Source organism: Phallusia mammillata, chromosome 7 (assembly GCF_965637545.1).
Source record: "Phallusia mammillata chromosome 7, kaPhaMamm4.hap1.1, whole genome shotgun sequence".
Lineage (NCBI taxonomy): Eukaryota > Metazoa > Chordata > Ascidiacea > Phlebobranchia > Ascidiidae > Phallusia > Phallusia mammillata.
The window spans coordinates 20,775,163-20,802,935 of NC_137258.1; the positions used below are offsets into that span (position 1 = coordinate 20,775,163).

The following is a 27,773-nucleotide window of genomic DNA, read 5'->3' on the forward strand; positions in this document are numbered from 1 at the left end:
TAGTATATAGATACCATGCATTTTTATTGCAGTTTGAAAAGTTTTTGGAACAAAATTATACAAAATCAAATGCGGGTGATATAGGATAATAATGTGTTATCAGTACCAGGCCAAACTGTAGGTACCATATTGCCAAAACTCTAATAGACTGTCACAGTGCATGCAGGACCACAAACAGGCATATTTGCAAAATTTTCTGTCTGTGTTTAATAAATAGATTTGCATCTAATGCAAAGATTACAGAAAGAAGTTCATATCGATAGGTCCTAATACTAAACATACACCAATACTTCGAAATATTCCATGATTCGAACTGTCAGGAAAGAAAAGAGTAAAAAAGTTGTAAAAAAGGAACTGTAATATGCAAAAGGAACAAAAAATCATTTCTTTAGATCATTAATTCTTTTAACCATTTCCCTCAGTTCATTTCTTTGGCTATCAATTTCATCGGCAGTTAGAGTAGTAGGTTGGTCTCCAACTGTAAAAAAACCAGGAGCCAACCTAGAACTGCCGGACTGTACATCATTCGAGAGATTTTCAGTGGACTCTATCCCACTTGTTTTAATGTCTTGTACTTTGCCAGATGTCAAATCATTTACATTTGTAGTTGCAAACTTTTTGATAACTTGCAAAATGTCGCTGTCAACAGGAAAATGGCCGACAGGCTCTAGACACAGCTCAATGCGATTGTGCTTTTCATTAAACTGAAATCTTCTGTCAGGTATTAACGGAAACGAACAATGGCCTCCATGTTTCAAACCAATGTCAATCTCAAACTGCTGGTAAAACACACCACCTGGTAAAAACAAATGTGGCATACCACAGCAATAATCCCACATAGTTGACATATTGCTTGACACAAATTCAGCTTTTAGTTGTTCAAGCTTGGCAAAAAGTCCTGTAGTGCTTGCAATATCATTGTATGAACTGCTGCTACTTGATGATTTAGCAACTGGGGAATGCTCTACTGGTTTATCTTTTGGTTCCGCTGTTTTTTCATCAACCTTTATTTGATCTCCACTCTTTAGTTCAATAACACCAGTTCCACTTAATATTTGTGGAGGAAAGCCATACTTAAGTATTTGCCTATCTTCAGGAATATGAAAACAAGACTGTACCAATGCATTCAGGTCTTTAACAGTTGTTTGTGATTGCAGCTTAAACGTTTTCTTCTGTCCCTTGCAAGTAGAAATTTTCACATTCACTTTTTCTTTGCTTTGGCTACTTTGAGGTGAATCTGAAACTATGGGTTGTCCATTGGACTTGCGCTTAAAAGCAGATTGCACAGGTGTTGCTTTTTCTACAATTTTAATATTGTCCAATGAGGTAGAAGGATGGCTATCATCTAAACTGCTGGTCTGTTTCGAAGATTCCGTTTTGATAGAATCAAGCAAAATGGAACCATCAACACTTTCCTCCTGATGAAGTGCCACTTCTCTGTTAAGTTCAGTGTCTTTTGATTCCAAACATGTGGTCAATTGCAATACCAAAGATTCTGTGCCTGAGCTGCCAAAGTTTGCATGCACAATTCGCTGTGCCTCCTCTTGTGGTTTGCTGTTAAGTTCTGGATTAGAGTCACCATAAAACCATAGAACCTGTAATAACATAATAAAAGAGTTAGCTAAGAATAGTGTGTTATTCACTAAAAGTCTCATGTTGATGATAACATTACATAGATAGCAAAAAAAAACTGGAGTGCACAATTTTTTTTTTTATCCTCAGTGGGCGGGCAATGCTTCAATGCATTATGCTCGCACTGAGTCCACCATCGAGCTGCCTGTTATTGCAAGTCCAATGAATTAGACTAAGGCAGTTAGTGACTATAAGTTTGGGACAATTTAGTGTAACCTATCAGGAACCACTGCGCTTATTGTGAAATTGCGAAAAAGAGAAATTGCTCAAATGTATGTTGTCACTTAGCAATACACAACAAGTTGTTAGATTATCAAAATCACATACACCAAGTTTTTTCACTTACATCAGCAGTGTAACTTTTTCCCTCCCACTCCAAAGTCATCGTAAACTTTTCCGGCAAATTGTCATATTCTATGCCATTCCAGTAATGCTTGTACTTGCAATTGCACTTTGTAGGTATAACAGTGGGTGTGTCCGTTGGGTCGCCATTGTGATAAACAATGTTGCCCAGGCGATCGACCATTCGAGTTGCATATCGTTTGCATGTTGAGCATTCGCTGTTGGCCACCACCAACCTGAGACACAAACGTAGGTAAGAAAATCTTCCACTAACATCCATAAATAATTCATTCATGATTGGGAGTTTACTAGACATAGCATAATATTACAAGGGGCATTTAGGCAACTTTAAAAACTGATGACCCCATATTTAGTTTGATTATGTAAAAACTATTCTATGGTTTACTTACATATCTGCTGCTTCATTGTAGTTGCATACAATTTTGTGTGACTGAAATGTGTATTGCTTGTTTGTCTTTGGAACATGATGGCACTCTATCACCAAGTCGTATAAACATCCACCGGGTTTTAGCATCGCTGGGGTGACTTGTACCTCTTGCAATGCTTTGCAGTCCTAAATAGTGAAACACACATGGCAATATGATAAGATAGCTGCAGAGTGCACACTGTTAGGCCCCGACAAGACATACACCATATGGGCTATTATAGCTACTTTAAAGCACTGAATTGTTTGGGAATAGCAGGCTGAAAACATACTATACAACTGCTGCTTTTAACAGACACAGATATGGTGTTACAATATCAACATGGGTCTTACCAGGCACTTGCGAATTTTACTGTCAGCATATGCAGATTTCGTAACACTGGTCATTTGGTGCGGCTGAATTGAAAAATACTTCCTTGGATAATGCACATACTGGTAGAAGTCCTCTACTAATGATGGTGAAACTTCATGATGCTGTTGGAACGCTGATTCCATGGCTCTTGCCAACTTCAACAAATAGCTGTAAAGGCCATTCATATAGTTACCAGTTACAATCACTTCAAAGATACTACTGATGTTACCTGGTTTTTAGTGGCTTGCCTTTGCCAATAGTGAGGCTACCATCTTCATTGTACTCAAGGTAACTGTTGGCTTTTTCTTGGGGAACACCCCACACATTTGGTATCAATTCCTTTGGCACAGTTGGAAGAGTCTTTCCCTCGATTGGAACCAATGGCACGAAATGGTTGTGTGCTGCCCCACTCCAAGCAATACAGATTGGAGACTTTTCCAGACACAACTTTGGTTCACTTAAGACTGGTACAAACAAGCCAGAGTAGTCGCCCACTTTTTGCATGTTCTGTTAACATATTAGTGCAAGTTAATATACAAGAACATACAATAAGCTGTGGGATATAAGTGATGGGACGATACCAGGTTTTGAAGCGAGAACTGAGTACCACATGTATATACCTTCGATACTGAGTACTTAAGTGTAGTGTTGTACTTTTGTAGTTGTATATCACTGGCTAATTTATCTGCCATGGTCAGGGTACAGGCGTGCACAGACACATGCCGAAATATGTAATCTCCATGTGATAGCGAAAAAGATATACATAAACTGACGGAACTTTTTTCCACTTCCGTGCTGTCCGAAGCAAATATTGGCATAAAGTTGCCCGTATTCTTATAGTGTAAATCGGCCTTCGGTACTCGCACGTTGGTATGGAAAACTGAGACAAAATATTTCGATACCGAGTACGAGTATCGATACTACTGAAATCGTTCGATACCGAGTACTCGTCCCATCACTAGATATAATATAGAGCACTAAAGGTATCAGGCTAAAACCCTAATAAACAGGTTTCTTCTTTGTGGCATACAGTATTTTGATTTTTAAACACAATACTCTATGTTTACTTACCTTTGGCATGTCAATAAGCATAATTGGCCTCTGTAAGGTATTGCTCAAAGCAAAGATATGAATATTTCCCAAGCCACCAGTAATTCCACCCGAGCAGTTAAATGGATCAGCCTCTTCTATCAATGATTCCCATTCATCTTCATCATGAAATTCTTTAAACAGTTCCTGTCCAACAAAAATCCATTTGTATCAATGCTTGTGAAGAACTGCTATCGTTTTGTTTATTTTGCAGTGAATTGTTTACCTTGTAATCAGAGAGGTGGGCTTTGAGATGGTTCTGCAGGTTTTTTCTTAGCCCATGCCAGAATAGTTCTCTGCCAATTAGGGCCCTTGAGACAGCATGGACAAGACAATGCCCATCACCATCAGCATGCAAAGGAATAAGTACTTCGTCTCCTTTGTGATGTTCCTTCAAAATATCTAAACACACAACAGGATTAGAATAGAAAATTGACGATTCCCCAGCCTGAAAAATGCCCAAATACGGCAGCAATTGGTTCACCATGAATTAGAATATTTTGACATATTCTATAGATGAATTTGGCTTAAATAAATCACAAAGTAAGAGTAATGCTTACCTAAAAAGCCTTCCAAGTACTTTAAGCTTCCCGACTGATCTTTGCCATATCCATTAATATTAGTGTGATGACTCGATATTTGGAATGTTCGATTCCCAATTAATTTACCACAGTTGATAATTTCAGAGTGTCCCAAGTCAGTTAACAACCTCGGTCTATAAGTTGAACACATGGTAGCTTGCAACCATTACAACTTAAACTTATGTTAACATACCTGCCCTCTTTGTCCATGCCATAAAGAGTTAACAATGGTGATAAGAGCTTGCATTGAAAATTGGACAAACCATTTACTTTTACAAATTCTGTGCCTTTGTGAGGCATGCCAAGGTTTGCCAAGTAACCCTTGACCTGTAAAAATAAACAAATCTTAACATTCCAAGCTACCATTGAACGGCTTTGACTAATATTAAAAATTGAAGTTTCGCACATAGAACAAAAACAGTAAATTGTTTAACATATAAAAGCCACAATATCAGTTTCTCACCATTTTTGCCAAATCTTTCTTTTTGTCAAGAACACTAACATTTAGCAAAGAATCTTTAGGGTGTTCTTGGCCGCATGATGGGCAGATGATCAAAGTAGTGGTAGAAAAGAAGTATAGGGTATTCTAGAAAACAAAAATTAGTAAAGAAACGACTGGTGGCGATTGAACTTGACATGTAAGATAAAAAAAAAACATACATTGCATTCAGTGTCTGGGCACTGTCCGCATAACGTTTCATAGTTTTCCTGGATTTCACCATCCATTGTATTGCTGGGGGAATAATAGTTAAATTACAAAAGTTGCCTAATTTCATTTCACAGCAGCATCAACAGCGACCTACAAGTTACAACAAATGCAATTGGGTTAACAGCCTATTTTTAGCATTACATACATCCTCTTATATTGTGTAGTATAACTTCACCACACATTTTTCATAAGCTTTTACTTGTACAACAACGCAAAAGAATTTTTTTCATTAAATTTGTTGTAAAAACAGTAAATGATTGTTTAGAAAAACCACACAAATGTATAAAAGCAAAATTTCTGCTAATTATATTTCTGCTGAATATGCATAAGTTAACTATGCTTTAGTGACGCCATGAAAATTCTCGAAAATTAGGTATAGTAGAATTTTCAAAACGAAGAGGAACATAATTGTTAGCAATCTCAAATAAAAACACCGAAATTTCCTTATTAAATAATACAACATCTTAGAACGAAAACAATCAACTGTTCAAGATTTATAACATTTGATTTCCAAACAATGGAGACTTGAATGGCACATAAACAAACCAATAAAGTGGCCACAAAATGATGTTAATAATCTAAAAAAAAATAAAATGAGGTTCACAACTTGAAAAAAATAGTATGTGCCCAATACACTAAAAAAAAGTTTTTGCTTGAAAATTTGCAAACACGTAAAGTCCAGTTTGTTTGTAATTTCCGGACAGATATCTGTGTGACGTCAAACAATCATTGGGGAAAGTACCTTTATGCGCGCAGAACGTGTTGTTTTACCACGAAATGTGAAGCACGTACAATCGTACATCCATAAAAATAAAACGACTTATACCGGCAATGCTTGATTCTTGTTGTTTTCTTGTAGCGTAGTGAAGCTCAGACAACGCGATGCACCTAAACGTATATATTTTAGCGGGCCGTTTTCTATGTTGTGTGGTGTTCTTTAAACAAGACGCTCGTTTGCTTCATGTACTTTGTAAACATGAGAAATTGAGAATCCGTGATATGCATATGTAGAGCAGTTCTTACTTGGTTGTCCTTATATTAGTAAACCATTCGACTGTCGTGTCACCTATTAACTGTTTAAGACTCAGCGTTTCACGTTGGCTTGGCAGCGTTTCACGTTGGCTTGGCACATTGATTGATTGTTCTTGTGCTAAAGAGTTTTGCTCTATGTGCGATTTAGTGGATCAGTTTGGTGTTATTACTTCTACTGTTGTAACATGCAGTTGCTAGCTTTTGAAGACATTCATTTGGATGTGTTTATGAACATTATTAATACCTTTCACTTCAAAACACATAAATTAATTGTATCATACCTGAAGTATATAGATTTTGATTGTTATAGGCCTTAAAGAAACTGTTATTTTTTGCATTGTTGCTTTGACCACTTTCCATACCTCTATAAATAGAGAATAATTGACAAAGCAACAGTGCTTTTGAATCAAAATTAATCAACAAATAGTCCTAAACGATTAAATGTAAATAAAGGTTCTTCTAGCTTCAAATGTTTAACCTCTGTTTCAGACTGTGAAATATAAAATGGGTGACACAGACACTGGGGTTGATGAGAATGACCCAGGTAACTATTTCCTAGTTTCCAGTGTAAAAGAACTCCTGGAAAATGAAGGACTGAAAGAAATTGGAGCACAAGCTGTATGGTCTGTTTCCTCATGCAAACAGGGTAATATCAAGATTTGTGGATTGCAAGAAAAAGTTTTGCATTATGATCTGCTTTGCAGGGTATGGAGTCAGTTTGCTTCGAGACAATAACTTGGAAACCTATTGGCAATCTGATGGCTCCCAACCACATATGGTCAACATTCAGTTTCGGTTTGTTACCAATAAATTGAATTCCATTTTTGGTATTGGCCCATTGCTCTTTACTATTATGTTTTAAAATTGCATTGTTTTTTAAGTCAGTTATTTATTTAGTAGTAGTTATCAAATTATAGACAAATCTGTTTGGTTGCATACTTGTTACATGTATAATATAGATCTCATTGTAGCCATTTGTGGAGAAAATAGCCTGAATAATTGCACAATTGGTTATTTTATTAACATAATTTCGCTGTAACAGGTTGCCAGAAGTCATCCTTAGTATAGCACTAGATCTACGTTCAGTCTTGTGTTATAATTACTTGCCTTTTGCAGACGGAAAACTACTTTGCACAGCATTGGCATTTACACCGACTACAAATCAGATGAGAGCTACACTCCAAACAAGTTATCAGTTCGAGTGGGAAATGACTTTAATGACCTTCATGAAATTGAGGTTAACAGTTGCATTGTGAATTATTTGTCCCGGAATGTGACTACTGTTCAATGTTCATCGGTTTATGTTACACCATTTTATGTTTACACAGATGGTGGAAATCAATGAACCCTCTGGCTGGGTTTGGATCAAGCTAAATGATTCTGTCCATGGAAAACCAACAAGAACATTTATGGCTCAAATAGCAGTTTTGCAGGTGAATTTAAATATTAACGAATACTTAATGTTGGTCTGTGTGTACTTCAACTATTTTAATTCCCTACTTATCCTTTGCTTTAATTTTGACTACCAGAACCACCAAAATGGAAGGGACACTCACCTACGACAAATAAAAGCTTTTGCTTCCACCAAAGACAGTGCATCAATAGACAATGTTATTATTGGAAAAAGACTGCCTCAGTTTACCAGTGTGGATGCTGCTATGTACAGCACTATAAGATAGCATTGCATTTCATCAAGGCAAACTGGAAAGGAATTCCAGCTTGTCTAAGCCAACTTGTATTGCAAGATGCAAGTTTGTTTTGTTGTACCTTTATATGATGCTTTGGTTTATTGTGTACAGATGAATCCAGTTAATCATAACTAACTTTGCCATGTTTTTTTTCCAGTAAATCATAACTAACTTTGCCATGCTTTGTTTTTTTTTAATGTCTCTGGTTGGGATTGTAATGCATATTTGTGATTAACTGGATTGGTCTGTACAAGTATTTGATTGCAGAGATAATTAAGATCGTTTAGAAAATGAATAGTCAAGCTATTTTTTGTCTGTTTCTACTGCTGTTTTTGTGTGTAATTGCTGACAAAGAAAAGAAGAAGGAACAAGATGAAAGTGTTGCTTCATTTAAACTGTACAAAAAGTTATTCAAAGTAAAACGCAAAGATCATATAATGGCTGTGCAGAAACTGCTCCTTGTAGAAAAAGTGGAAAAGAAAGCTAAACTAACTTGGATCATGTTAGACACAATAATTAAGGTTGGTTAATGATAATTAGGGTATTTTAGCCTGGACACTGAAATACTGTTTGTGTTTAGACAATCTCTCAAGCAGAAAAATATCTTGAAGAAAAAAATGTTGTGTTGGACAAATTTCCTGTGGATTTGGAGATTAAAGATGGTAGTACTGTGCTTCTAAAGACACAAATTTATGTAATCTTGTAATGATGCTGAATAACTTACACAGGGTCATGCTTTTTAAAAAAGTCTTGCGTTGAAGCCAGTTTTTTTTAAACTGTGAAGTCAAAAGTGTGGTAGGCCTAATTTTTGGCATATCTATACAACCCTGCACATGATTCTTTTACATCCTATTATTCATCTGTCAAAGTCCTTGTTTATGTGTGTTGAAAGTCCATTAGATTTTGTTAAATATACAATTCTCACATGTTTAGTCAATCATATTGGGTTGTTTATGTAGCCCAACCAGCCCTAAGCCTATCCTATTTGACAGAGTTGGCACATGTGCTGGAAAATACCGCGCTTTTTGCTGACATCATTGTGCGCTTTCCAAAATTGGTACATGGGTTCTACAAAAAGAATTCAAAGATGTGGAAACCAGTGATGGAGAAAGCTATCGAAATATGCAACAAGACTGGTGTATATCGAGGAGACCACCAAATGATTCTTACAAGCGTAAGTGTATATTGCCTCCTTGCAACACACTTTCCCAGTAAATGAGACTACTTACATACATACATAAATAACAATATTAAACTAAGGTACACAATTCATGGTTTGAAAACTCTGACAAGAAACGGTCAATAATATGTGGAAAGATGTCTTGTTCTTTTACCAATATATTGGCTTGTCTTGTTGTCTTGAACTATAGCTGTACTTTTGGCTTTAAAACTAAGGCCAGAGACAAAAGGAGAAGACAGATTATAACATAAAATGCCAAGAGTATTAACAATCAAACATTTGTTGTGTTGTTGTTTTTTAGTTGCAGCAGGAGCTTGGTATTGGTGAAGTTGACCCAAATTACAAAAATCCATTTAAGGCGCAAGAAAATACTGCACAGGTAATATTGTGTCTAAAATTTGAATCTTAAGTGTTTTTGTTAGGTTTGTCCTAAAATCAATCAACTTTTAGGCCGAACTGACTTCAGAAGAGAGACGGGAACTGTATAAGACAGCAAAGATGAAGAAAAAAGTGCATGAAAGAAAAGAGAAAAGAACGGGTCCCCAAATGTCTAAACGCGAACTTTAGCATCAAGTTTTTGCATTGACATGCTATGGGATTATTTCAAAGGTGCTCAACCAAAATGAGGTGCCTCAGTTCAGCTGAGAAGCAAGAAATGACTGTGTTTGATGCAATATGTCACCAAAGTTTATTGACACTGGTACTCTCACTGTCGTTTACTAAATAAATGTACTTGATACACAGATTTCAAATTTATCATCTAATGTACAAACAGCAATTCATTTAAAATGTTCAGTTGTGCAACAAAGAAGATACTGTTTAGAATGCATGTTTGGTTGTTAAAAAAATCAGTTCTAGGGACAGCCAAAAGCCGATCACTTGTTATTAGACATATCTCTGTAAATTTATTATTCAATATACAAGCTGAAATTCTTGTAAAATGGTGCAGTTATGCTATAGAGGAGATATTGTTTGGAAAAGGGCAAAAAATCAGTTCTAGGATTAGCCAAAAGTCACTTTAATGACAACACTATTTGACATACCTCCGCAGTCAACTTTGCAAAATCAAGATGAATCTTAAGAAAATAAATCATCTACCCAATAGTCATGTTGTTTCATCCTCACTTGGGCCAGTATAAAATGATGCATTTCTTCGTTTAAACTTTTTTGCCTTACCAGCGGTCACACTTTCAGTAGCTTCAGAATCATTGTCACTTGATCTTTTACCACCACTCGATTGAACAGGAATGGAGTCTGTTACAGGGGGAAACGTTTCCCCCACTCGTGCTTCTGATTTGGAAGCTTGAGATGGTGTAGATGACTGGGGGAGTTTAGGTGCAGGAAGGTTCATAGAAAAGTTTGCCGCAATACTGATGGCGGGTCTCTTTGGTGTTGATTTCTTGCCACTGCAAAATGTACAGCTGTGTTAATTACAAATCTCTAGCACAGGGATGTTAAACCCAAACAACTTTTTAGGGCCAAAAACAAACTTTTAAGTAAGTCAAGGGCCGCAGTATCAAAACACTTGTTACAGTGTAACATGACAAGAACAAAATTGCATGATTAAAAAGTAAAATATGCATTAATTCCATTAACTACATTAAAACCAATATTGTCATAAATAACAAACATATATACAGTATAGCAGAGTGAAAGAACTAACTGTGCTTTGTGTGCAAACTATGGCATACAATGATGCAACAATCGCAACTGCCAATTCTAAACATGGGATTTTGATTATCCTATTAAAATATTGCATATACCACTAATAAAGAATGGTTGTATCATGTAAACTCGCTACTCTGACTTTGCGGACTGCACATAAACACTTAAGTGTTTCACTCCCCTGCTCTAGCAGACACGGTTAACTGCTACATTTTTTAACACATTGTATATCTATACATTTTCTGCACACATAATGCTAAAAGCACTTGTAATAAAAGGAACAATTACAACATGTGGGTTGCAAATCACTGAAAACTACACACTCTATAAATTTCTGAACCAATTGTAACAAAATCTTCATTAGTTAGGTTAGACCTCTGGCACAGAGACCTGAAGTGACTAGTGACTGAGTCAAAAAACTTGTTTGTAATACTAGAGCTGTTGATTAAGATTAAACATTTTAAACCTACCATTCCAGTTCTTCCTCAGTGCTTGACATGGATGACAAAGAGCTCACCATGGCAACATCATCTTCTTCATTACTTGGTATCGGACTTTTATCTGTGTCTTCTGATACCACTTCTTGGGATATATCTTATACAACATTAAACAGTTAAATGCATGCGTATGTATCTTTATAACCTCTGTGAGTTGAGTTTATTTTGCTCGGTGAAAGAACACATAGTGACACGACAAACACCAAGCTGGAAATAGCTGTGCAACGCTAAAACGTTATGGAGCACAAAAAAGTGGATGGCACAAATGGTAGATAATGATTAAACACACTGCAGCTACATCGTATTATAAAGCGTTATGCGGCAGGAGTTGACCAGAGAGTGAGTTTGGCGCAATGTGAGTATAACACTTGTATAGGACGTCGAAACATCGATTACTTATAATAAAACTGCTGGATGAGCAATACATTGTTATACATTATGCCTGGCAGCAATAGCCTATTTCGTGAGTATAACACGACTAGGGGCAACTTTGGTAGGACCAGTCGAGCGGAATCTAACTACCCATGTTAGGAAAGAGAGGTTTATCAGGAAAAGGAACCCTGCCAGATAGTTACACGCCATGGAAGGAAGAGCAAACAAATGGAGTGAAACTCTACAGTAATAGTTGATTTTAAACTAACCTTCTTCTTCATCATCATCATCTTCAAGATTTATTTCATCTGGATTAATGGACGTGTTGCTAACTATGGCACTTGGCATTTCACTTGCCTCGTCTGTCATCCAGGAGGAGTTGTTTAAACTGACATCAGCAGAATCACTTTGCTACAATACAAAGTAGCACATTTGCATTACAACAGGGTTTTTCAACTTTTTTAGGTCCCTGGTCTATTTTGTCCTGGTATAATATTGTGCAGACCAAAATAAAGTGCAAAGTAATGAAGAAACTGTTTTTTTGTGTGTTTCACGAGGTTCACACCACCTTAAACAAGGGTTTAAAATAATGCAAAATTGGTTTGTTGTCACAGAAAATTACCTGCAGTAACAGCATGAGTGGGTCGTTAATTTCAAGCTTAGCGCAAAACTCAGTTGTTTGTTGATTTACTTTGCAGACCACTGGACGATTGTAACAAAACTGCTCAGGATTGTAAAGACATGAATCATCAGGACGAAAGTTTAATGGGATTTTAAGGTCTTCTCCTAGTAATGAAATCACCTGTGAATGATAAAGGCATTCTTAAACTGTCGGTGTTATCTAACTTGAATGAATTGTATACCTCATTAATTTTTGCTTCATTTACAGAATAATCCCACTTTTCATGCAGGCCTTTGGTTGGCAGAATAAATGTCTTGTACGAGGAAGACATCAAACTGTTTGTTTCTTTTAACACTGCCAGCCATTCAGCATCATAACACAAATCATCTAAACAAGAAATAATCATTTTATCGCATGTTGATGGTTTTTGAATCTGTGATACAGCAGAAGAAAATGGAATTACCAAGAGGCACATTTGTACTAAAAAATTATATATTCTTGTAAAAAAGATCAACTAACCTGATGCATTATCTGGTGTTGGAAGCTCCAGGACTTGTAAAAAGTCACGTCTTGGCAAACATTTGTCAAGAGCAAGAAACTTAGTAACCTTGCACTGAAAATATGTTAAGTTAAGTTTATTTCGCTTGGTGAAAACAGGCATTGCGACACAATGGGACTGAACAATCACCAAGTAAGAAATAGCTGCGTAACATTATTAAGGGCAAAATAGTGGATAGCACAATTGGTGGATCATGACTAAACATGCTGTAGCTACACCATATTGTTAAGCGTTAATATGCTATAGTGTTACAAAAAATTTGCACTAGTATACAAATAAAACAAAATTATGCCTTACCGTTTCAGGAGGTGGAAAAGTGTCAGCATCATGATTTACCAAAGCTGGAAACTTTACATGTAAATGACCTGAAAACCAATATTGTGGCTGCAAAGTTTGAAGTAACTGCCATGATGGCAGACTGCCAAGTTGATTGGTCCTAATGTCCCCTGAGAAAACAAACACACAAAAAATTATCTTTTTCATCATAAACAGTCGTTTTATGTCAAAGTTTGCCACTCTTACTTTCAAAATGCCACTTCGTTTCTATCAACTTTTCTTTGTCACCATGATTCACTATTCCGTTTGGCCAGTCATGTGACATCATAATGTCCATTGGCTGTTTCAGCTGCTTTAACCTGGAGTACAAAACCTAACTAGTAAATTTGGAAACAAATCAATGTTAAATCTTCAGAATATAGGTTTTGTTTTTAATAAAAAAATCGCCTGTATAGCTGCCATAATCCGCAGACTGTGGCATAGTTAGTTTCTTATTTAAATAGAATAGTACCTAACTCACTAACTGGAATTTAACTATAAGCTTGATCACTTATTTCTACCTGAAAATGTCCATGTGTCGAACATGGTAGACACTGCGTTTAGTTGATTCAGTGTATGGCGGCTTTTCAAATCTTCCTCTGGTGTAATCATGTTGCTTGAAAATTCCTGATACTCCACCTATTCTCAGGCCTTTGTAATTGACTACCCCAGCATAACCGAGATAAAATATGTTGGGAGCAACCCAACCACCATAGGGAAGTTCCTGCCAAAAAACAGTCATAAAAAATTACAAACAAGACAAATTTTTGTGTAAAATTATTTTCCCAAATGTTTTACCATATTTTTCAGATTAATTCCCTGTAAAAATATTAGATGCTTCATAATTACCACTCAAAATATAGCTAAAATAAACATTAACAAAATTACAAACAAAACCAAATTTTGTGTAATTTTTTTCCCCATGATTGCTGTTTCTTGTTTTACCATATTTTCACTTTGTTTTGTTTTTTGTTTAAATTACCTGTAAATAATTTGATGCTTCGTGATTACCACCAATAAATATGGTTAAAAATGGGGCGGTTTTCTTTTCAGAATAATACTGCCAAAAATCTTGCATTGATTTGTGTTTGTCTGGGACCGCCATGCATTGAAGATCGGCTTCATCCCTTACAGCTTGAAAATCTCCACAACATAGCAGAAGTTCAATTTCAATGCCCTCTTGCTTCTCGATAAACTGCAGGGTCTCATATATCTTGTCGAGTTCCCCATGACAGCACCCTTCGACAGCTATGTGCATATTGAATTCGGCCCAAACGTTCAGCAGAAACAAAAATAAAAACTGACAATCGCTGTAAGTTTTCGTAACGAAGAAACCGCGGTCTTTTGTGAGGGGAAATCACCGAAAAATCCCCCTGCCGTATATTTCTAGCAATATTATAAAACACGTTGCTAATATTATAGTTTAAGTTTTTGTGGCTGTCAAATTTAAGTAGGTGCACTGTCTGTACCTCACTTATCTTTATAACAGTTTCATGCTTCTTTACTGTTAATTTTCACACTACTTAAAAAATTCATGATTAGGATTTTAGTTGTGATATTTTTATGCCCAACGAAAACAGGATCTTACAAAAATTCTCCCACCAAACAATAAACAAACCATAGCATTTACACGCTCCGGAAGTAAAAGTAGAAAAAGCATTCGCAAATCAGCAGAACAGACTTGACGTAAAAACTTATTTGTGTGTCTTGATAGTAGTCATGGACTTGCAGACACTTTTAACTGATTTTTCATAGCTCGGGCGTTGGTGTCCAAAAACACCAGTGCCCAGACTGTGCCTCGATTAGTTACTGCTTGTTTTGGTCAACGACATAAATTCATGTACAACTAACTGTAGTAATGTATTGTTTACGTATCAACAAAAAAGGAAAAGGCAGCAATTTTAGCAACAACAAAGGTCGAAAACATAGAACACAATCAATAGAGAAAAAGCACGTTGGAACACATCAGCGAGGTATACTTATCCACTGCACATCAAACACTCCTCCTTATTTTGCAGGGAACAAACCATAGCAGCTTCGTTCTGTTTTCGTTCCTAAAAAAGTAACACAAATAATGTAACGTTTCTTTCAATGATTGGCAGTTAGTTTAGGTTCAAGCCTATACCTCTTCCTTTGTATTATTTTCCTCTGTTTCTTTTAGCTTCTTTTTGTCAACGGTAAATTGAATTGCTTGGGCAGCAGGCTTCGTTCGTAGATAGTACATGCCTGTTTTTAATCCCTGAAAACAATTTATCGAAACGTATAATGCGTTGTTTCAACTTTAAGCTATTTAGTGACAGGTGTGTTGTTCAGCATTTATTCTTACCGACTTCCAACCGTAGAAATGCATGCTTGTTAGCTTTCCATAACTCGGCTCAGCAATGTGTATGTTCAGACTTTGGCTTTGGTCGATAAACGGAGCGCGGTCGGCAGCCATCTTGACCACGTTTTTCTGCGAGATTTCCCAAACTGTGCGATACCTTGCTTTTACGTCGTCCGGTATTTCGGGAATGTTCTACGAAAAAAACGTTATTTGTCGAATAAAGTTGTTACGTAATTTTTCTTGTGAGTACCTGAATTGAGCCATTGGCTGCAATCATCTGCAGTTTAACGTTCTCGTTCCAGATTCCGTTTTCTGTTAGTTCTTTCAATAAGTGCTGATTTACAATCTGTCAAGAAGCATGTACATTATAACAGAAAAGTACAAGATATTATAATGCATATAAACGCGTCGAGGCAATATATATTAAGCGACAGACAGTGCACACCTTATAGGTCGGAACAGTGTGCACTGCCATCAGAATAAAAAACAAACAAGTGAAAACATAGTGAGTGGATGTTGAAGACGACCTGTATAGACATCGAAACGTCAGAATAAAATTACATTTGCCAGAAGAGCTCTATAAACTTGATATTACGCCTGGCAGCAATAGCTTATATAGTGAGTGGATTTTTAGTAATTTACTGCAAGATAATATATAGTTATACTTAATTCACTGGGTGAAAGAAAACATAGCGACACAATTACATTACAACAAGCTGGAAAAAGCTCCGCAAATAGGACATAATACAAAGCGCAAAAAAACGAGGAGGGCACAATTTGTGGATAATGGCAAAAACGCAGGTACACTATGTATGAATACCTTACCTGAAATTCGCCAGACAGGACCCGGCGTGTGTAGATATTGCTTGTGTATGGTTCAATGGATTCATTGTTTCCCAGAATTTGGGCAGTTGATGCTGTCGGCATTGGGGCAATCAGCAAACTGTTTCGCACTCCATGTCTGCAAGTAAAAGCATATCCACTTACTTAACACAAGCAACTTCTGTTTTGGCAAGATGTACAATTTTTCAACTTACTTTGCAATTTCTGCCTTCAACTTAGCCCAGTCCCAAAGTTTCGTTGGAGTTGCGTCCCACATGTCATATTGTAATTGCTAAAACAACACAATTTTCAGTTTTAATAACAAACAGACTAAAATATTAAAGAAGCTTTACAAAGGCATTAGGTTATTTCATAAAATCCAGTATTTGTTGTAAATTGAAATTTGACTGCTTTACCCAACAAAGTTTTAATCTTGTTACCTACCCCTTTGCTAACTGGAGATCCTTTGTATGTCTCATAGGGACCTAATTCTTTGGCAAGTTCACAGGATGTGGTAAGTGCAGCATAGTAAATGGTTTCAAAAATCTGTTTGTTAAGCAGCATTGCTTCTTCACAGTCAAACGCCAGTCGCATGAGAATAAATGTGTCAGCCAGACCTTGTACACCAATTCCAATTGGACGGTGTCGAAAGTTCGATTTTTTGGCCTGTAAATGATAAATATTTTGTTAAATATGCACATGTAGTCTTTAGGTGCTTGAAACCAATGTTAAGGACAATGGCATGCAGGAAATAGTTTTACCTCTGGTACAGGATAGTAGTTGACATCAATAATTTTATTCAGGTTTCTTGCAACCACTTTGGTGACTTCGTACAGCTTTTGAAAATCAAACACACCCTCTGGTTTAACATACATGGGAAGGGCAAGTGAAGCAAGGTTGCACACAGCTACCTAAAAAAATCGAAAGTAAATGAATAAATTTGTTAGTTCATATGTCTAATGAGGAATTTATGGCCAAAATAGATGCAAAAACATCAAGCTTTATTGTCCGAATGTTTTGACAAAGGTCCTGCCATCATCAGTGATAAGATGGTACATCAGTTACATGTTACACCTGTTTATTTATATGTTGGTATATATTACACAGTTATCTAAATAATCAAATGTAAATCTATTTATCAAAGAGGCATATAGTGGCACAAATAGATGCAAAGAATGTTTTGTTTTTCAGAAGTTTTAGTGAATGCTCATGTCATCATCAGTGATGTGAGGTTATTAATCACAATCATTTATATATGTTAGTTTATGTTACTCAGAATATTATACCTCATCAGGGCTTGTAAATTCAACAATTTCAGTGCACAAATTAGAACTCTTTATTGTTCCAAGATTTTGTTGGTTGGACTTTCGGTTGCAAGCATCTTTGTAAAGCATGTATGGGGTTCCAGTTTCGATCTGGGATTCAATGATGGCGTACCACAGTTTCTGTGCCTTGATTGTCTTTCGTGCTTTGCCCTCCTTTTCATACCTAAAAAAATTATGGGCTGAGACTTTTTTTCATAAAATGTTAACATATACTTAAGCAAATCAAATATGTATTGGCCTTTTGAACAACCTTTGTGAAAACCAACACAGAGTTATTACAACCAGCTAGACCTAAGTATAAAAGATGGAAACATTCGATAGTCTGTAAAAAACCTCACCACTTTGTGGAAAGGTCATAAGCAATAGACCAGTGGTTCTTAAACTCGGTTTTCGGGGCCGCATGCGGCTCCCAACTACTTATTTTGCGGCTCGCACCAGACCTCACAAAACCACCAAACATTGCTATTTTAGCTTTCAAAGTCATAATCTTTAGTGATTTTCTCAAGGTTTTGTTTTTTGGCGGCTCTCTACACACTCAAAAAATACCATTTGGCCCCGACAATAAAAAAGTTTGAGAACCACTGCAATAGACAAATAAAAATTATTTTAGAACAACTAATTTCTACTTTAATAAAATACTGAAGATGCCGATTACTTATGTGAAATAGATACACAGCTTAAACTGTATTTACAGTCCATTAATATATGCGACTGTTGTCTCCATTGCTTGTTACTGTGGTTAATCAGGAGTATATACTATACTCCACACAATAAAAACAATCAATTATTTACTTTTCAAAAAGTTCTTCAAATTTTTCACCCCAGGTGTCATAGAGGTCCTTGGCTTCATCTGGGCAGAAGAGAGACCAATTTCCATCAGACTCAACTCGTTTCATAAACAAGTCTGGGATCCAAAGAGCATAGAAAAGGTCCCTTGCTCTTGACTCATCTTTGCCTACAACAAAATGTATAATAAACTAACCACATTCCTGCTATTTTTACCTGCTACTTTTTTTCAAATAAGGATTAATCATTACGAAAAGCAAAGCAATGCAAAATAATAAAAAAAGACATTTTGTGAAGCAAACGTATAAAAAACAATTGTCATCATCAGTGAAAGCGAATAATGCAAAAGCAATACAAGCACATTTATATACACAGCTACTTTTCAAGTCTGTGTCTTAAAGGATAAACCACCTTTTTAAAAAAAAAAAAAAGTCTTAGAATACCTGTGTTCTTCTTGGCTTCCAGAAAATCAAAAATGTCAGCATGCCATGGCTCGAGGTAGATTGCAAATGCACCAGGCCGCTATACAAAGATGTAATTGGCTTTAGAAAAACTAGAAGTAGAAATTACAGCAAACACCATTTGACAATCAAACCACCTTATTTCCACCTTGATCAACATATCTAGCTGTGTTGTTGTACACTCGAAGCATAGGCAAAAGACCATTTGAATTTCCATTGGTCTGCAAAATTGTATTTATATTATTAAACATGAAAAATTTTGGTTTAACAGGATTTTAAGAAATAAACACCAATACTTACCCCAGCAATGTAGCTACCAGATGCTCTGACACAATGTACAGCAAGACCAATACCACCAGCAGTTTTAGATATCAATGCACACTGTTTTAATGTTTCATATATCCCATCAATACTATCATCGGACATAGTCAGCAAAAAGCAGCTAGTGGAAAACAAAACCTGTTAGTTTGCATTCTTCATATACCATTCTAAAAATATTATTACTGGACAAAAACTGTGCAAAGTCGCAAAATCCTTTTCCCACCAACAAGACCCAAGGGCCAGGGAAAAGGTGTGAATACTTTGCTGTTATGCTTTTCGATGAACTAAAACCAGAGATTTCAGTTACTTTTAAAACCCTGGGGAACGTCATCGTATGTAGCAAAGAAATGCAATTATGTAGTCACAATATGATTGAAGCTAAATTAAATAAAAACCTTGACATTTGTGGTCTGTTCGTTCCAGCATTAAACAAGGTTGGTGATGCATGAGTAAACCATTTTTCGGACAGTAGATTGTATGTCTGCAAAAAGTTGTATTGTTATTAGGATATTTGCCAAGCTCCAAACATTTTAGTTTTGTATGGCTAAAAATGATGTTATATATGCTTAGTGATAGCTCAACCTGCTAAACAAAACACAGAAAAGGGAAACATTTTAAGGGAAAACTATACCAATTGACTAGCCAAGCAAATCTTTATTCATTTTTTAAGTAAACCACAGCCTGTATGACCACAAATAGTTTAAGCACCTCAATAACACAATCCATATCATGCTGGTGAATGCCAATGGCCACACGCATTAGCATGTGCTGGGGACGTTCTGCAACTTTTCCATTTAATTTCAAGAGATAAGACCTTTCCAATGTCTGCAACACATACATTTTTAAAAGTAAATTACACAAATAAAAACAAACACCAAAATGTAAAAACAAACAGATTTTTTTACCTTGAAACCAAAAAAGTTGTAACTGAAATCTCTGTCATAAATGATGGCTGAGTTTAGTTTCTACAAAATAAAAACCAATAATATAATGAATTAAAATATTGTTTCCACTTCTAAAAATATTTAAATCCAATGCCGCACACAAACCTCTTTATGTTCCTGTATGATATCATAAGTGTGTTTGGAAATAAGTGGGGAATGTTTGTTGTTTCTTGGATTAATATATTGGTATAAATCTTCCATAACAGCTGAAAAACAAAAAGATAATTTATGAGATGGAATGAATGCAAATTTTATCCACAAAAAGACAACTTACCACTAAACAGCTTCTTGGTTTCCTTGTGAAGATTAGAAACAGCCAATCGAGCTGCTAGCACTGCATAGTCAGGGTGTGTAGTAGTCATATGAGCAGCAGTTTCGGCAGCCAATGTATCCAGTTCGACAGTTGTAACTCCCTCATATATACCATTTATGACTTTCATGGTAATTTTTGCCTGTAAGACATTAGAGCAAGAAGTTTGTTTGTTTGATTTTTATCTTTGGATTTAGTTCAACCCATCGGGAACCACTGAGTTGGAGCAATGCCGCTTAAGTTTCTTGCTCAGGGAAACACAAGCGACCAAGATAGGATTAGAACCCATGACCTTGTGAACATAAGGCGGTTGCTCTAACCACCCGGCCAACTTGGCGCCAAGTTATAAAGCAAATAGAGAGACTGCCTGTGCCAAGGTATGTAAACATAGTGTGTATGCAAATGACCCTAGGCATCCAAATATTGCACAGTTAAGCATTTAGGAATGTGACCCCAAACAAAACAATGTTTGTCATGGCGAGTTTAAATTTTCATTGGCATAAAACACTGTTATATCGGTTGGGGACAAGTCATAGGTGTTTCTATACTTCAAACTACAAATTTAATTATTTTCTTGCTTGTGTGGTCAATTTTTTAGTATAAAATGTAATGACACAAAAGAAAACAGTTTGTTTGGAAAAAAACAATTATTGAATCGAAACATGTTTCTATTTGTAACTTACAGGATCAACAAAATCCATGTTGAGACCATAACAAAGCTTTGACACTCTGGATGTGATTTTGTCAAACATAACTCGCTCTTTTCGTCCATCTGCAAATAACGTTTAACATAAGATAAGAGTATTATTTGTACGTATTATTGTTATTTGAAGTTAATTTTAACAACTATATGTGAGGTGTATACTATATATAAAAAAGGATTAAAAATGAAAAAAAGCAAAACATACAATAAGACTCTATACATACCTCGTTTGTAAACATACATCTTTTTGCTTACAGAACAAACAAATCAAAACAAAAATAAATCTTGTTTAAAAGTAGAATGAAAACAAACACTCTCTCCTTGCGTGCTCACAGTAAGTCGACGTGATAACAATGAGATGCAAAATTACAGGTGTAACAAAGAAAACGTTGGAAAATCTTGCCGCGAACTGAAACTGGAACAGTATTTTCAATTCAATCTTGTATTTGGCGCCAAAGAACTTTGCGCCAAACACTCTGGCATTTCTGTAACTTAGTGAACCATGTCCAGCAAATAATGACCATCAATGAACGCATAAAGATCGTATTTTTTGTAAATAAAATGCTTTTCCTCAGATTAAAATCAATAAGACATTTTTTGTTTGGCAACAAGGCAAACATTGCCAGCATATTGTTTTCAACGTTACTATAAACTGCAAAGTGAAATGTTTTAATTATCTTGTTGTGAATCAGTGATGCGTAACGATAAAGATTCACAATTCACATTCGGAAATCGAAACAACAGCTCTGCCGTCTGCCGTGCTGGTCTGGCTTAGCTTAATTTCGTCCACAATTATGCTGAAGAAACTAAGGTTTTAAGTATTGTTTTGTTATTTTTTTCGTTGTTTTATAATATTATATTATATTATAGCAGCTGCTGCTGAGCCATCTGTGGAATGAAGGTATAAAGTCCAGTGTTCATATTTAGTTTCTCTTGTTAATGTTTGACCACTTCGAATGTTGACTGAATTCGAAAATGCTAGAATACCGGTAGTTCAAACAAATCTCATGTGCACCAATGTAGAAGTACAAACGTTTAACAAAACTTGGGCGCCTATACAATTTGTACTGTTCAGTATTTTTTCCCAGGCAGGCTGTAGTTGATTTAAATTAAAATAAATATATATAGTTTATTTGAATTTTCAGGAAAACTAACCAACATTTTGTTTCATATTATGCTGACTTTTTTCTTTGTTTTGTAGGAACAAAGTAACTGTGCCTGTTTTTCAAAATGGCATCAGTATTTGGGTACATCCGTGGTGCTTCTTTCGTTTTATTACTTATGGTCAGTTGTATTTTTGGTACAGTTTTTATTTATGGACCGATATGGCCAATTATGTTTCTATGGCCATGGTTGTACAGAAGGGTTGTTGAGGTACTTGCCGCTATGTGGCAGACACTTATTGTGGTAAGTCATTTTCTAGTTACAGTTATGTGCAAATATATCTATGTTAACCAGAATCTCTTTTTTTACATGTTTATTGTATGTCCATCCATCAACAGATTACTTGTGGTAAGAAAACGTTTCTTCTTGCTATATGATATAATATACATACTTTTAGTTAACCCAAACACTTTTGCAGAAAAACTTTTGGGCATACAAGTTGTGGTGACAGGGGATGCCATTGATCGACATGACAAAACAGTGATATTAATGAATCACCGAACCAGATTGGACTGGCTTTATTTCCTTTGTTATGTATTTCATGCAAAAATACTCAATCGCCATAAAATTGCACTTAAGTCTGCATTAAAATGGGTCCCAGGTGTTGGTATGTACAACTTGTTTTAGTGTTACATGTCTCAGAAATGTTATCAACACATTTTTACCTTTTAAGGATGGGCAATGCAAGTGGCAGCGTACATTTTCCTGGATCGGAATTGGGAGATTGACCAAAACCACATAAACAGAATTCTAAGATACTTTGTTGAGCTGGACTCAAAACATAATATCTTGTTTTTCCCTGAAGGTATGTAAGAGACAGATTTTCCTTGTGTGACCAGGGAGCTTATATGATATACCAAATGTTTGTGTATATAGGAACAGACCTTAGTAAGGACAACTTGAGAAAAAGCAAAGAGTTTGCAAAGAAGAGCGATTTGACACCATTTGATTATGTACTCCAGCCAAGGCGAAAAGGCTTCACTCATTTTGTGAACACTTTACGAAACAGTAAGCCTATGCATGTGTTGTGAAATCCATGCCTTATCCACGTTGTTAACCTACGTGCTGACTTGTCACTATGTTGTTGTTAAACAGGGAATTACACTATGGCTATGTATTTGTAAGACTCTTGGACGTTAGTAAGATATGGTGATTAGGTACAAATCAATTTACCCTTTAGGCCTTTGCAATGCTTGAGCTTGCTACCAGTGTGGATACATTTTGATTAATGTACACTTGCAACGTACTTATGTTTACAGTAAGTGGTATACAAGCGGTACATGATGTAACGGTCGCATATCCATTCAATATCCCCCAAGAGGAGGTCGACCTGCTCAAAGGCGATTTTCCCAGAGAGGTACATTTCCATATAAGGCGGTATCCAATAGAAGAGGTAAGCTATTTATGTAAACTTACATTCGAATTGGAAATTTCGGTTCGTAAACACAACATACGTACAATGGCTGGCTTTTTGATGCACGTCAATTATTTACATTGCTCATTTCCGTAATAAAAAGCTCGTGACGAGACTAGTACGTCACGACTAGAATGTTGCTGTATATACTTTCAATACTGCTTAGGCCTTTTTAGCTCGGGCAGTTATTGCGTTGTAGACTGATTACAGTACAACCGGTCGTCCTAAACCAGTGATTCTCAAACTGCCTGCGAAGTGTCCCGCGGAAGGATTTCAGCTCTTCAATGCGCCGCATGCCTATAAAACTTTGAGAACCACTGTCCTAAACCCTAATTACGGATCCATTTCTGTTGAGAAATTTAAGTGTCTTAAATAGTATTGCCTTACACCAGTGGTGGCCAAACTACGGCCCGCGGGCCGTATCCGGCCCCCAGTCCTGTTTCATCCGGCCCGTCAAACACCTTGCCTGGTTATTTTCCAAGCACCATATATACCACTGTGAACAAGCAGTGCAACAGCGCTGGCTGCTACTAGCAGTAGCTTGTGGCAAGCGTTGTTATTTTTAGAATTTCTACTACAATGATGTATATTTTAATAAAGATGGCCACCAGTTACGACAAATTTTACGTAAATCTCATTTAATCCGGCCCTCCAGTGGCAAGACAGTTGCAAATTTGGCCCTCTGGTAAAAAAGTTTGGCCACCTCTGCCTTACACTCATGGTTAACAGACTCTTATTGTTTTTCATTTGTGGCAAAGTGTCAGAATTTGTCTCCATTTTGCAACTAATAAAAGTACACTTAAAAAATAAATAAAAAATGAATTATAATCCCAAGTGACCAAAAGGCCGAGTGTATAGCACAAGGATTAAGAATACTTTGGCGTTTGAGCGAAACTTGTACGTGCTCGCTGATTTACTTTCACCCATGTTTTCACGTTTGTGGTGCATAGAACAAAGAATATGCCGCCCTGTAATCGAAATTTATTAAATTAAATGAATTTTCCCTATTTCAATTGTATGTGGTCTCAAAAACAATCGGAAGGAAATAAGGCATCGGGTGACAAACGGTTTGTTGTATTCATGAAACGTGGTTAGTTTGTTTCCGTGTGGTATATTCTGCCGACTGTAATCACATTTTGCCTTACGGTATCTTATTACATTATGTTGTAAAACCATGCAGCTTCCTAAAGACGAAAAGCAGCTCGGTGATTGGTGCCAGGACCGATGGGCCGAAAAAGAAGAGCTTTTGTGCCAATACTATGCCACAGAACCGAAGGCGCGCAAATTTCAAAGCCAAAAAATACCACCTTTTCACCCACGTACATTTCTCCTATGGTTCGCACTTTTTGTGTGGGCCTCTCATGCAGTACTTAGTGCGTACGCTGTGATAGTGAGCCCCTTCTTTCGCTGGTACATGGTCATAATTGTGCTTAGCTACCTAATGCAGGGATTGGTGTTTGGCGGTGCCGAGAAAGTTGAGCTGTTTGTTTACGACCAATTGCGCAAACCGTGGGAAGAATGGGGTAAGGCAGTGAACACAGGAGGCGCTGGTGATGCCTCCTCGTCTCGAAAGAACCCTTACGACAAATATTTGCGGTAGCGGGGAGCAGAGTTGTAAGCGGGTCTAAAATTTGGGCCCGAACCCCCAAATACAAGCCTGAAACCCGGCCTGAACATAATTTCAAAACACAAAGCCTGAACTATGTTGGTAAAATTGCAGTATAAACAAGCCGAATGTGAAGTCAGGCCCGAATCAAGCCCGTTTTGCTGAAACTTAGCCCAAACCCGAAAAAGCCCGGCCCGAGTAACAACTTTGGCGTAGAAACCAACTTTGACAAGAGTTATTTCCCTATGTATGTCCACCTTTGTTTAATTTTTGTTATTATAAGACGGAATTTGTAACCGGCTAAATGGCAAAGTGAACTGTTGCACATACAAAGTTCCTTTCAACAACTGCACGTTTTTTATTGCCTTAAACAACAATCGCAGATTTGTTTTCGTTGTGCATGTAAGTTACCGAAAAACACTACAAATTTGAAAATGCGTTTTGAAACAGCGCCAAACACTGTTTTTATTGTCATTCGAAACACTGTTTTTATTGTCATTCTCTACCTTTTTAGTAGCTTTGCTAAGGATAATCTCGTTTCAATCATGTCTTGATCACTATGATTCGTACTTATTTGGTGGCTATCAACGCGACGATTGTACAGTAGCATGTGCATGGTTTTTCGGTATCGTTTACTGTGCATTTTCATGTTATATATGCAGTGTGGATCTCCTGTAGCAATTTTGTCTTTATATGCTGTCATTTCTCGTCAATCTTACCGCCTTATGCAATTTGCCGATTAAAAATACTTATCGCGGAGAAAAGCACAATGATCTGGTTGTAAAAACGTATTGAAACACCAGAACACCTTGCAGGCATTTGAATGCTTTAAAATAGTGTTTGCTGACTTAAAGCTTTGTAAAACCAGCATTTTTTTAAATTTAGACATACCAAATAGTTACGCTAGGTAGTTTGCATGATCAAAATCCTTGCTTGCAGTATGAATAGTTAGTGAACTTGTAGCTATTTAACTCCGAAAACAGTAATAAATAAACGTACTATGCAGACACGTGTGTTATTTTTGTGTGCACTTTGTCATTTTACCCATTTTTCTAAATACAAATATATGTTTGATGGTGTAACTCATTTAGTTTTAGCAGTGATGAAAATATGTGCAATAGCTCCACAAAATACCTAGCTACAGTGTAATATATATTCCTTAACAGTTAGCCGCAACCGTGTCTGAGGCAATGAGGTTGTATCCAGAAAACAACTTTCCATGGCTACAACTTCAATCTTTTTTGTTACATTGTTCTCCATTTGTTAAGTGTACCAGTTATCAACTAGCAAGCAGGTGCTCATTATTTCAAATCACCCCCAACAATTTTCACAACAATAAGCCGGAATCGATGGCGGCGCTGTAGAAGAATTTATGAGTAGTAGGGCGTTCATTTTTTAACCTAAAAATTAAATATTTTGAAATTAAAAAACTTTATTTTGACGTATGAAAGTAGTTAAATTACGCATTATTGTACAAAAAGTTAAAATGTGGCTGTAGGCTAATCTAACTAAAGCGAAACAATGTGCAAAAGCCCAACAGAAGAGCAAAAATATGACACAGACCTATAGCCTATTCTGAAAAGAGAAATGAGCTGAATACAAATCACTGCCAAAAAAAAAACTACAGCTAAGACCCAATAAAAACTGTTCAATACATTTGTCTAAACTAAAGATGCATGAAATATATATAAAGCAACACCGAAGCAAGAGCTGCACCTAAATTACAGCTGCCGTGAATTTTATACGTTTTAAGGTGTGTTGAGCATCACACCATAGTATACTGTTAGTATACTATGATCACACCATATCAACCTATTTCACTAAATGATTTATGATTCACAATAAGTAGACAATGAGCCATTTACAACAGCAAAAGTGGGCTACTAGGTTTAAAATATAAAATGAAAAGTTCACTGTACGACTCCACAATACAGTTTGTAAACAATTTTCACAATTTTTGACCTATGCTATAAATTGTGACAAATTTTTGACAAGTCAAAAAATAATCGCCCTATTCATGAGACGTTATACACGTGTAGCGGTCATGATATTAATGTGCACAAAGTTTATGTTTAACGTTAGCATGTTGTTTGCAATAATGTTGCACAGCATGTAGCGGAAGTGTTTAACCTCTTTATAACTGGATGTAAGTGTTGGTATTTCCGTTCTCATGCAAGTCATAAGATATTTTGAGTCATTTGGTTATTCTAGAATGTTCTGCACAAACATAAGGTGTTTGTTCATCATTACGCATACTTCCTCTTGTTTATACTGTCGTTTCCGTTTCAAGTTTAAAGTAGAACACAGCCGCTCGTACTTGAGAAGAAGCATAGCAGCTCGGTCGAAGGCGCTATGACTTTATAAATCGCACCTTTGCCATAAAATAAATTCTATAACTTAAAGGAAAAAAGGTTTCACGCAATAGCCAATATTTTGCTCTACTATATATAGCTTATTTTCGACTTTGTCGGCCGGGGAATTCTGGGTGAATTCTGGGTCTATTTTTGGTCTATT

The 27,773-nt window shown here is 36.4% G+C and overlaps 6 protein-coding genes across 10 annotated transcripts; 3 read left to right on the forward strand and 3 right to left on the reverse strand.

Annotated features, from left to right (window-relative positions):
- Positions 1-7: 7 nt before the first annotated feature.
- LOC145239691 (deubiquitinating protein VCPIP1-like) lies at positions 8-5,271 on the reverse strand. Its single transcript, XM_080103075.1, has 11 exons — positions 5,102-5,271; positions 4,905-5,027; positions 4,635-4,768; positions 4,421-4,575; positions 4,087-4,262; positions 3,843-4,007; positions 3,001-3,278; positions 2,753-2,939; positions 2,385-2,548; positions 1,979-2,210; positions 8-1,595 (listed from the first exon to the last, which is right to left on the reverse strand). Exons 1-11 carry the CDS (start codon positions 5,165-5,167, stop codon positions 381-383), a joined length of 2,895 nt encoding a protein of 964 aa, XP_079959201.1. The 5' UTR covers positions 5,168-5,271; the 3' UTR covers positions 8-380.
- Positions 5,272-6,652: 1,381 nt separating this feature from the next.
- On the forward strand, positions 6,653-8,193 carry LOC145239698 (anaphase-promoting complex subunit 10-like). The gene is made up of 5 exons (XM_080103082.1): positions 6,653-6,828; positions 6,887-6,977; positions 7,299-7,419; positions 7,511-7,615; positions 7,712-8,193. Exons 1-5 carry the CDS (start codon positions 6,687-6,689, stop codon positions 7,859-7,861), a joined length of 609 nt encoding a protein of 202 aa, XP_079959208.1. The 5' UTR covers positions 6,653-6,686; the 3' UTR covers positions 7,862-8,193.
- Positions 8,158-9,795, forward strand: LOC145239697 (coiled-coil domain-containing protein 134-like). The gene is made up of 5 exons (XM_080103081.1): positions 8,158-8,391; positions 8,451-8,532; positions 8,863-9,044; positions 9,352-9,429; positions 9,501-9,795. Exons 1-5 carry the CDS (start codon positions 8,161-8,163, stop codon positions 9,615-9,617), a joined length of 690 nt encoding a protein of 229 aa, XP_079959207.1. The 5' UTR covers positions 8,158-8,160; the 3' UTR covers positions 9,618-9,795.
- Positions 9,752-14,526, reverse strand: LOC145239694 (lariat debranching enzyme-like). Of its 2 annotated transcripts, none has more exons than XM_080103079.1 (10): positions 14,063-14,526; positions 13,602-13,804; positions 13,288-13,400; positions 13,063-13,211; positions 12,726-12,819; positions 12,448-12,593; positions 12,207-12,386; positions 11,854-11,995; positions 11,186-11,309; positions 9,752-10,456 (listed from the first exon to the last, which is right to left on the reverse strand). In XM_080103079.1, the coding sequence occupies exons 1-10, from the start codon at positions 14,336-14,338 to the stop codon at positions 10,156-10,158; spliced, it is 1,728 nt and encodes a 575-aa protein (XP_079959205.1). In that variant the 5' UTR covers positions 14,339-14,526; the 3' UTR covers positions 9,752-10,155. The 2 variants fall into 2 exon arrangements, with proteins under 2 accessions (XP_079959205.1, XP_079959204.1); XM_080103078.1 differs by having other exon boundaries at positions 11,186-11,312; positions 14,063-14,474.
- Positions 14,527-14,921: 395 nt separating this feature from the next.
- LOC145239692 (ribonucleoside-diphosphate reductase large subunit-like) lies at positions 14,922-21,548 on the reverse strand. Its single transcript, XM_080103076.1, has 20 exons — positions 21,300-21,548; positions 21,056-21,144; positions 20,337-20,514; positions 20,168-20,268; positions 20,024-20,083; positions 19,827-19,943; positions 19,514-19,599; positions 19,098-19,239; positions 18,935-19,018; positions 18,780-18,858; positions 18,343-18,505; positions 17,512-17,713; positions 16,987-17,136; positions 16,670-16,891; positions 16,441-16,517; positions 16,229-16,364; positions 15,654-15,749; positions 15,407-15,595; positions 15,206-15,319; positions 14,922-15,134 (listed from the first exon to the last, which is right to left on the reverse strand). Exons 1-20 carry the CDS (start codon positions 21,316-21,318, stop codon positions 15,060-15,062), a joined length of 2,379 nt encoding a protein of 792 aa, XP_079959202.1. The 5' UTR covers positions 21,319-21,548; the 3' UTR covers positions 14,922-15,059.
- Positions 21,549-21,805: 257 nt separating this feature from the next.
- Positions 21,806-26,341, forward strand: LOC145238279 (lysocardiolipin acyltransferase 1-like). Of its 4 annotated transcripts, none has more exons than XM_080101400.1 (10): positions 21,806-21,886; positions 21,946-21,976; positions 22,277-22,322; positions 22,382-22,482; positions 22,578-22,587; positions 22,658-22,846; positions 22,913-23,044; positions 23,116-23,247; positions 23,499-23,632; positions 24,834-26,341. In XM_080101400.1, exons 2-10 carry the CDS (start codon positions 21,971-21,973, stop codon positions 25,251-25,253), a joined length of 1,170 nt encoding a protein of 389 aa, XP_079957526.1. In that variant the 5' UTR covers positions 21,806-21,886; positions 21,946-21,970; the 3' UTR covers positions 25,254-26,341. The 4 variants fall into 4 exon arrangements, with proteins under 4 accessions (XP_079957526.1, XP_079957527.1, XP_079957524.1 ...); XM_080101401.1 differs by having other exon boundaries at positions 21,949-21,976; XM_080101398.1 differs by having other exon boundaries at positions 22,277-22,482.
- The last annotated feature ends 1,432 nt before the right edge of the window (positions 26,342-27,773 follow it).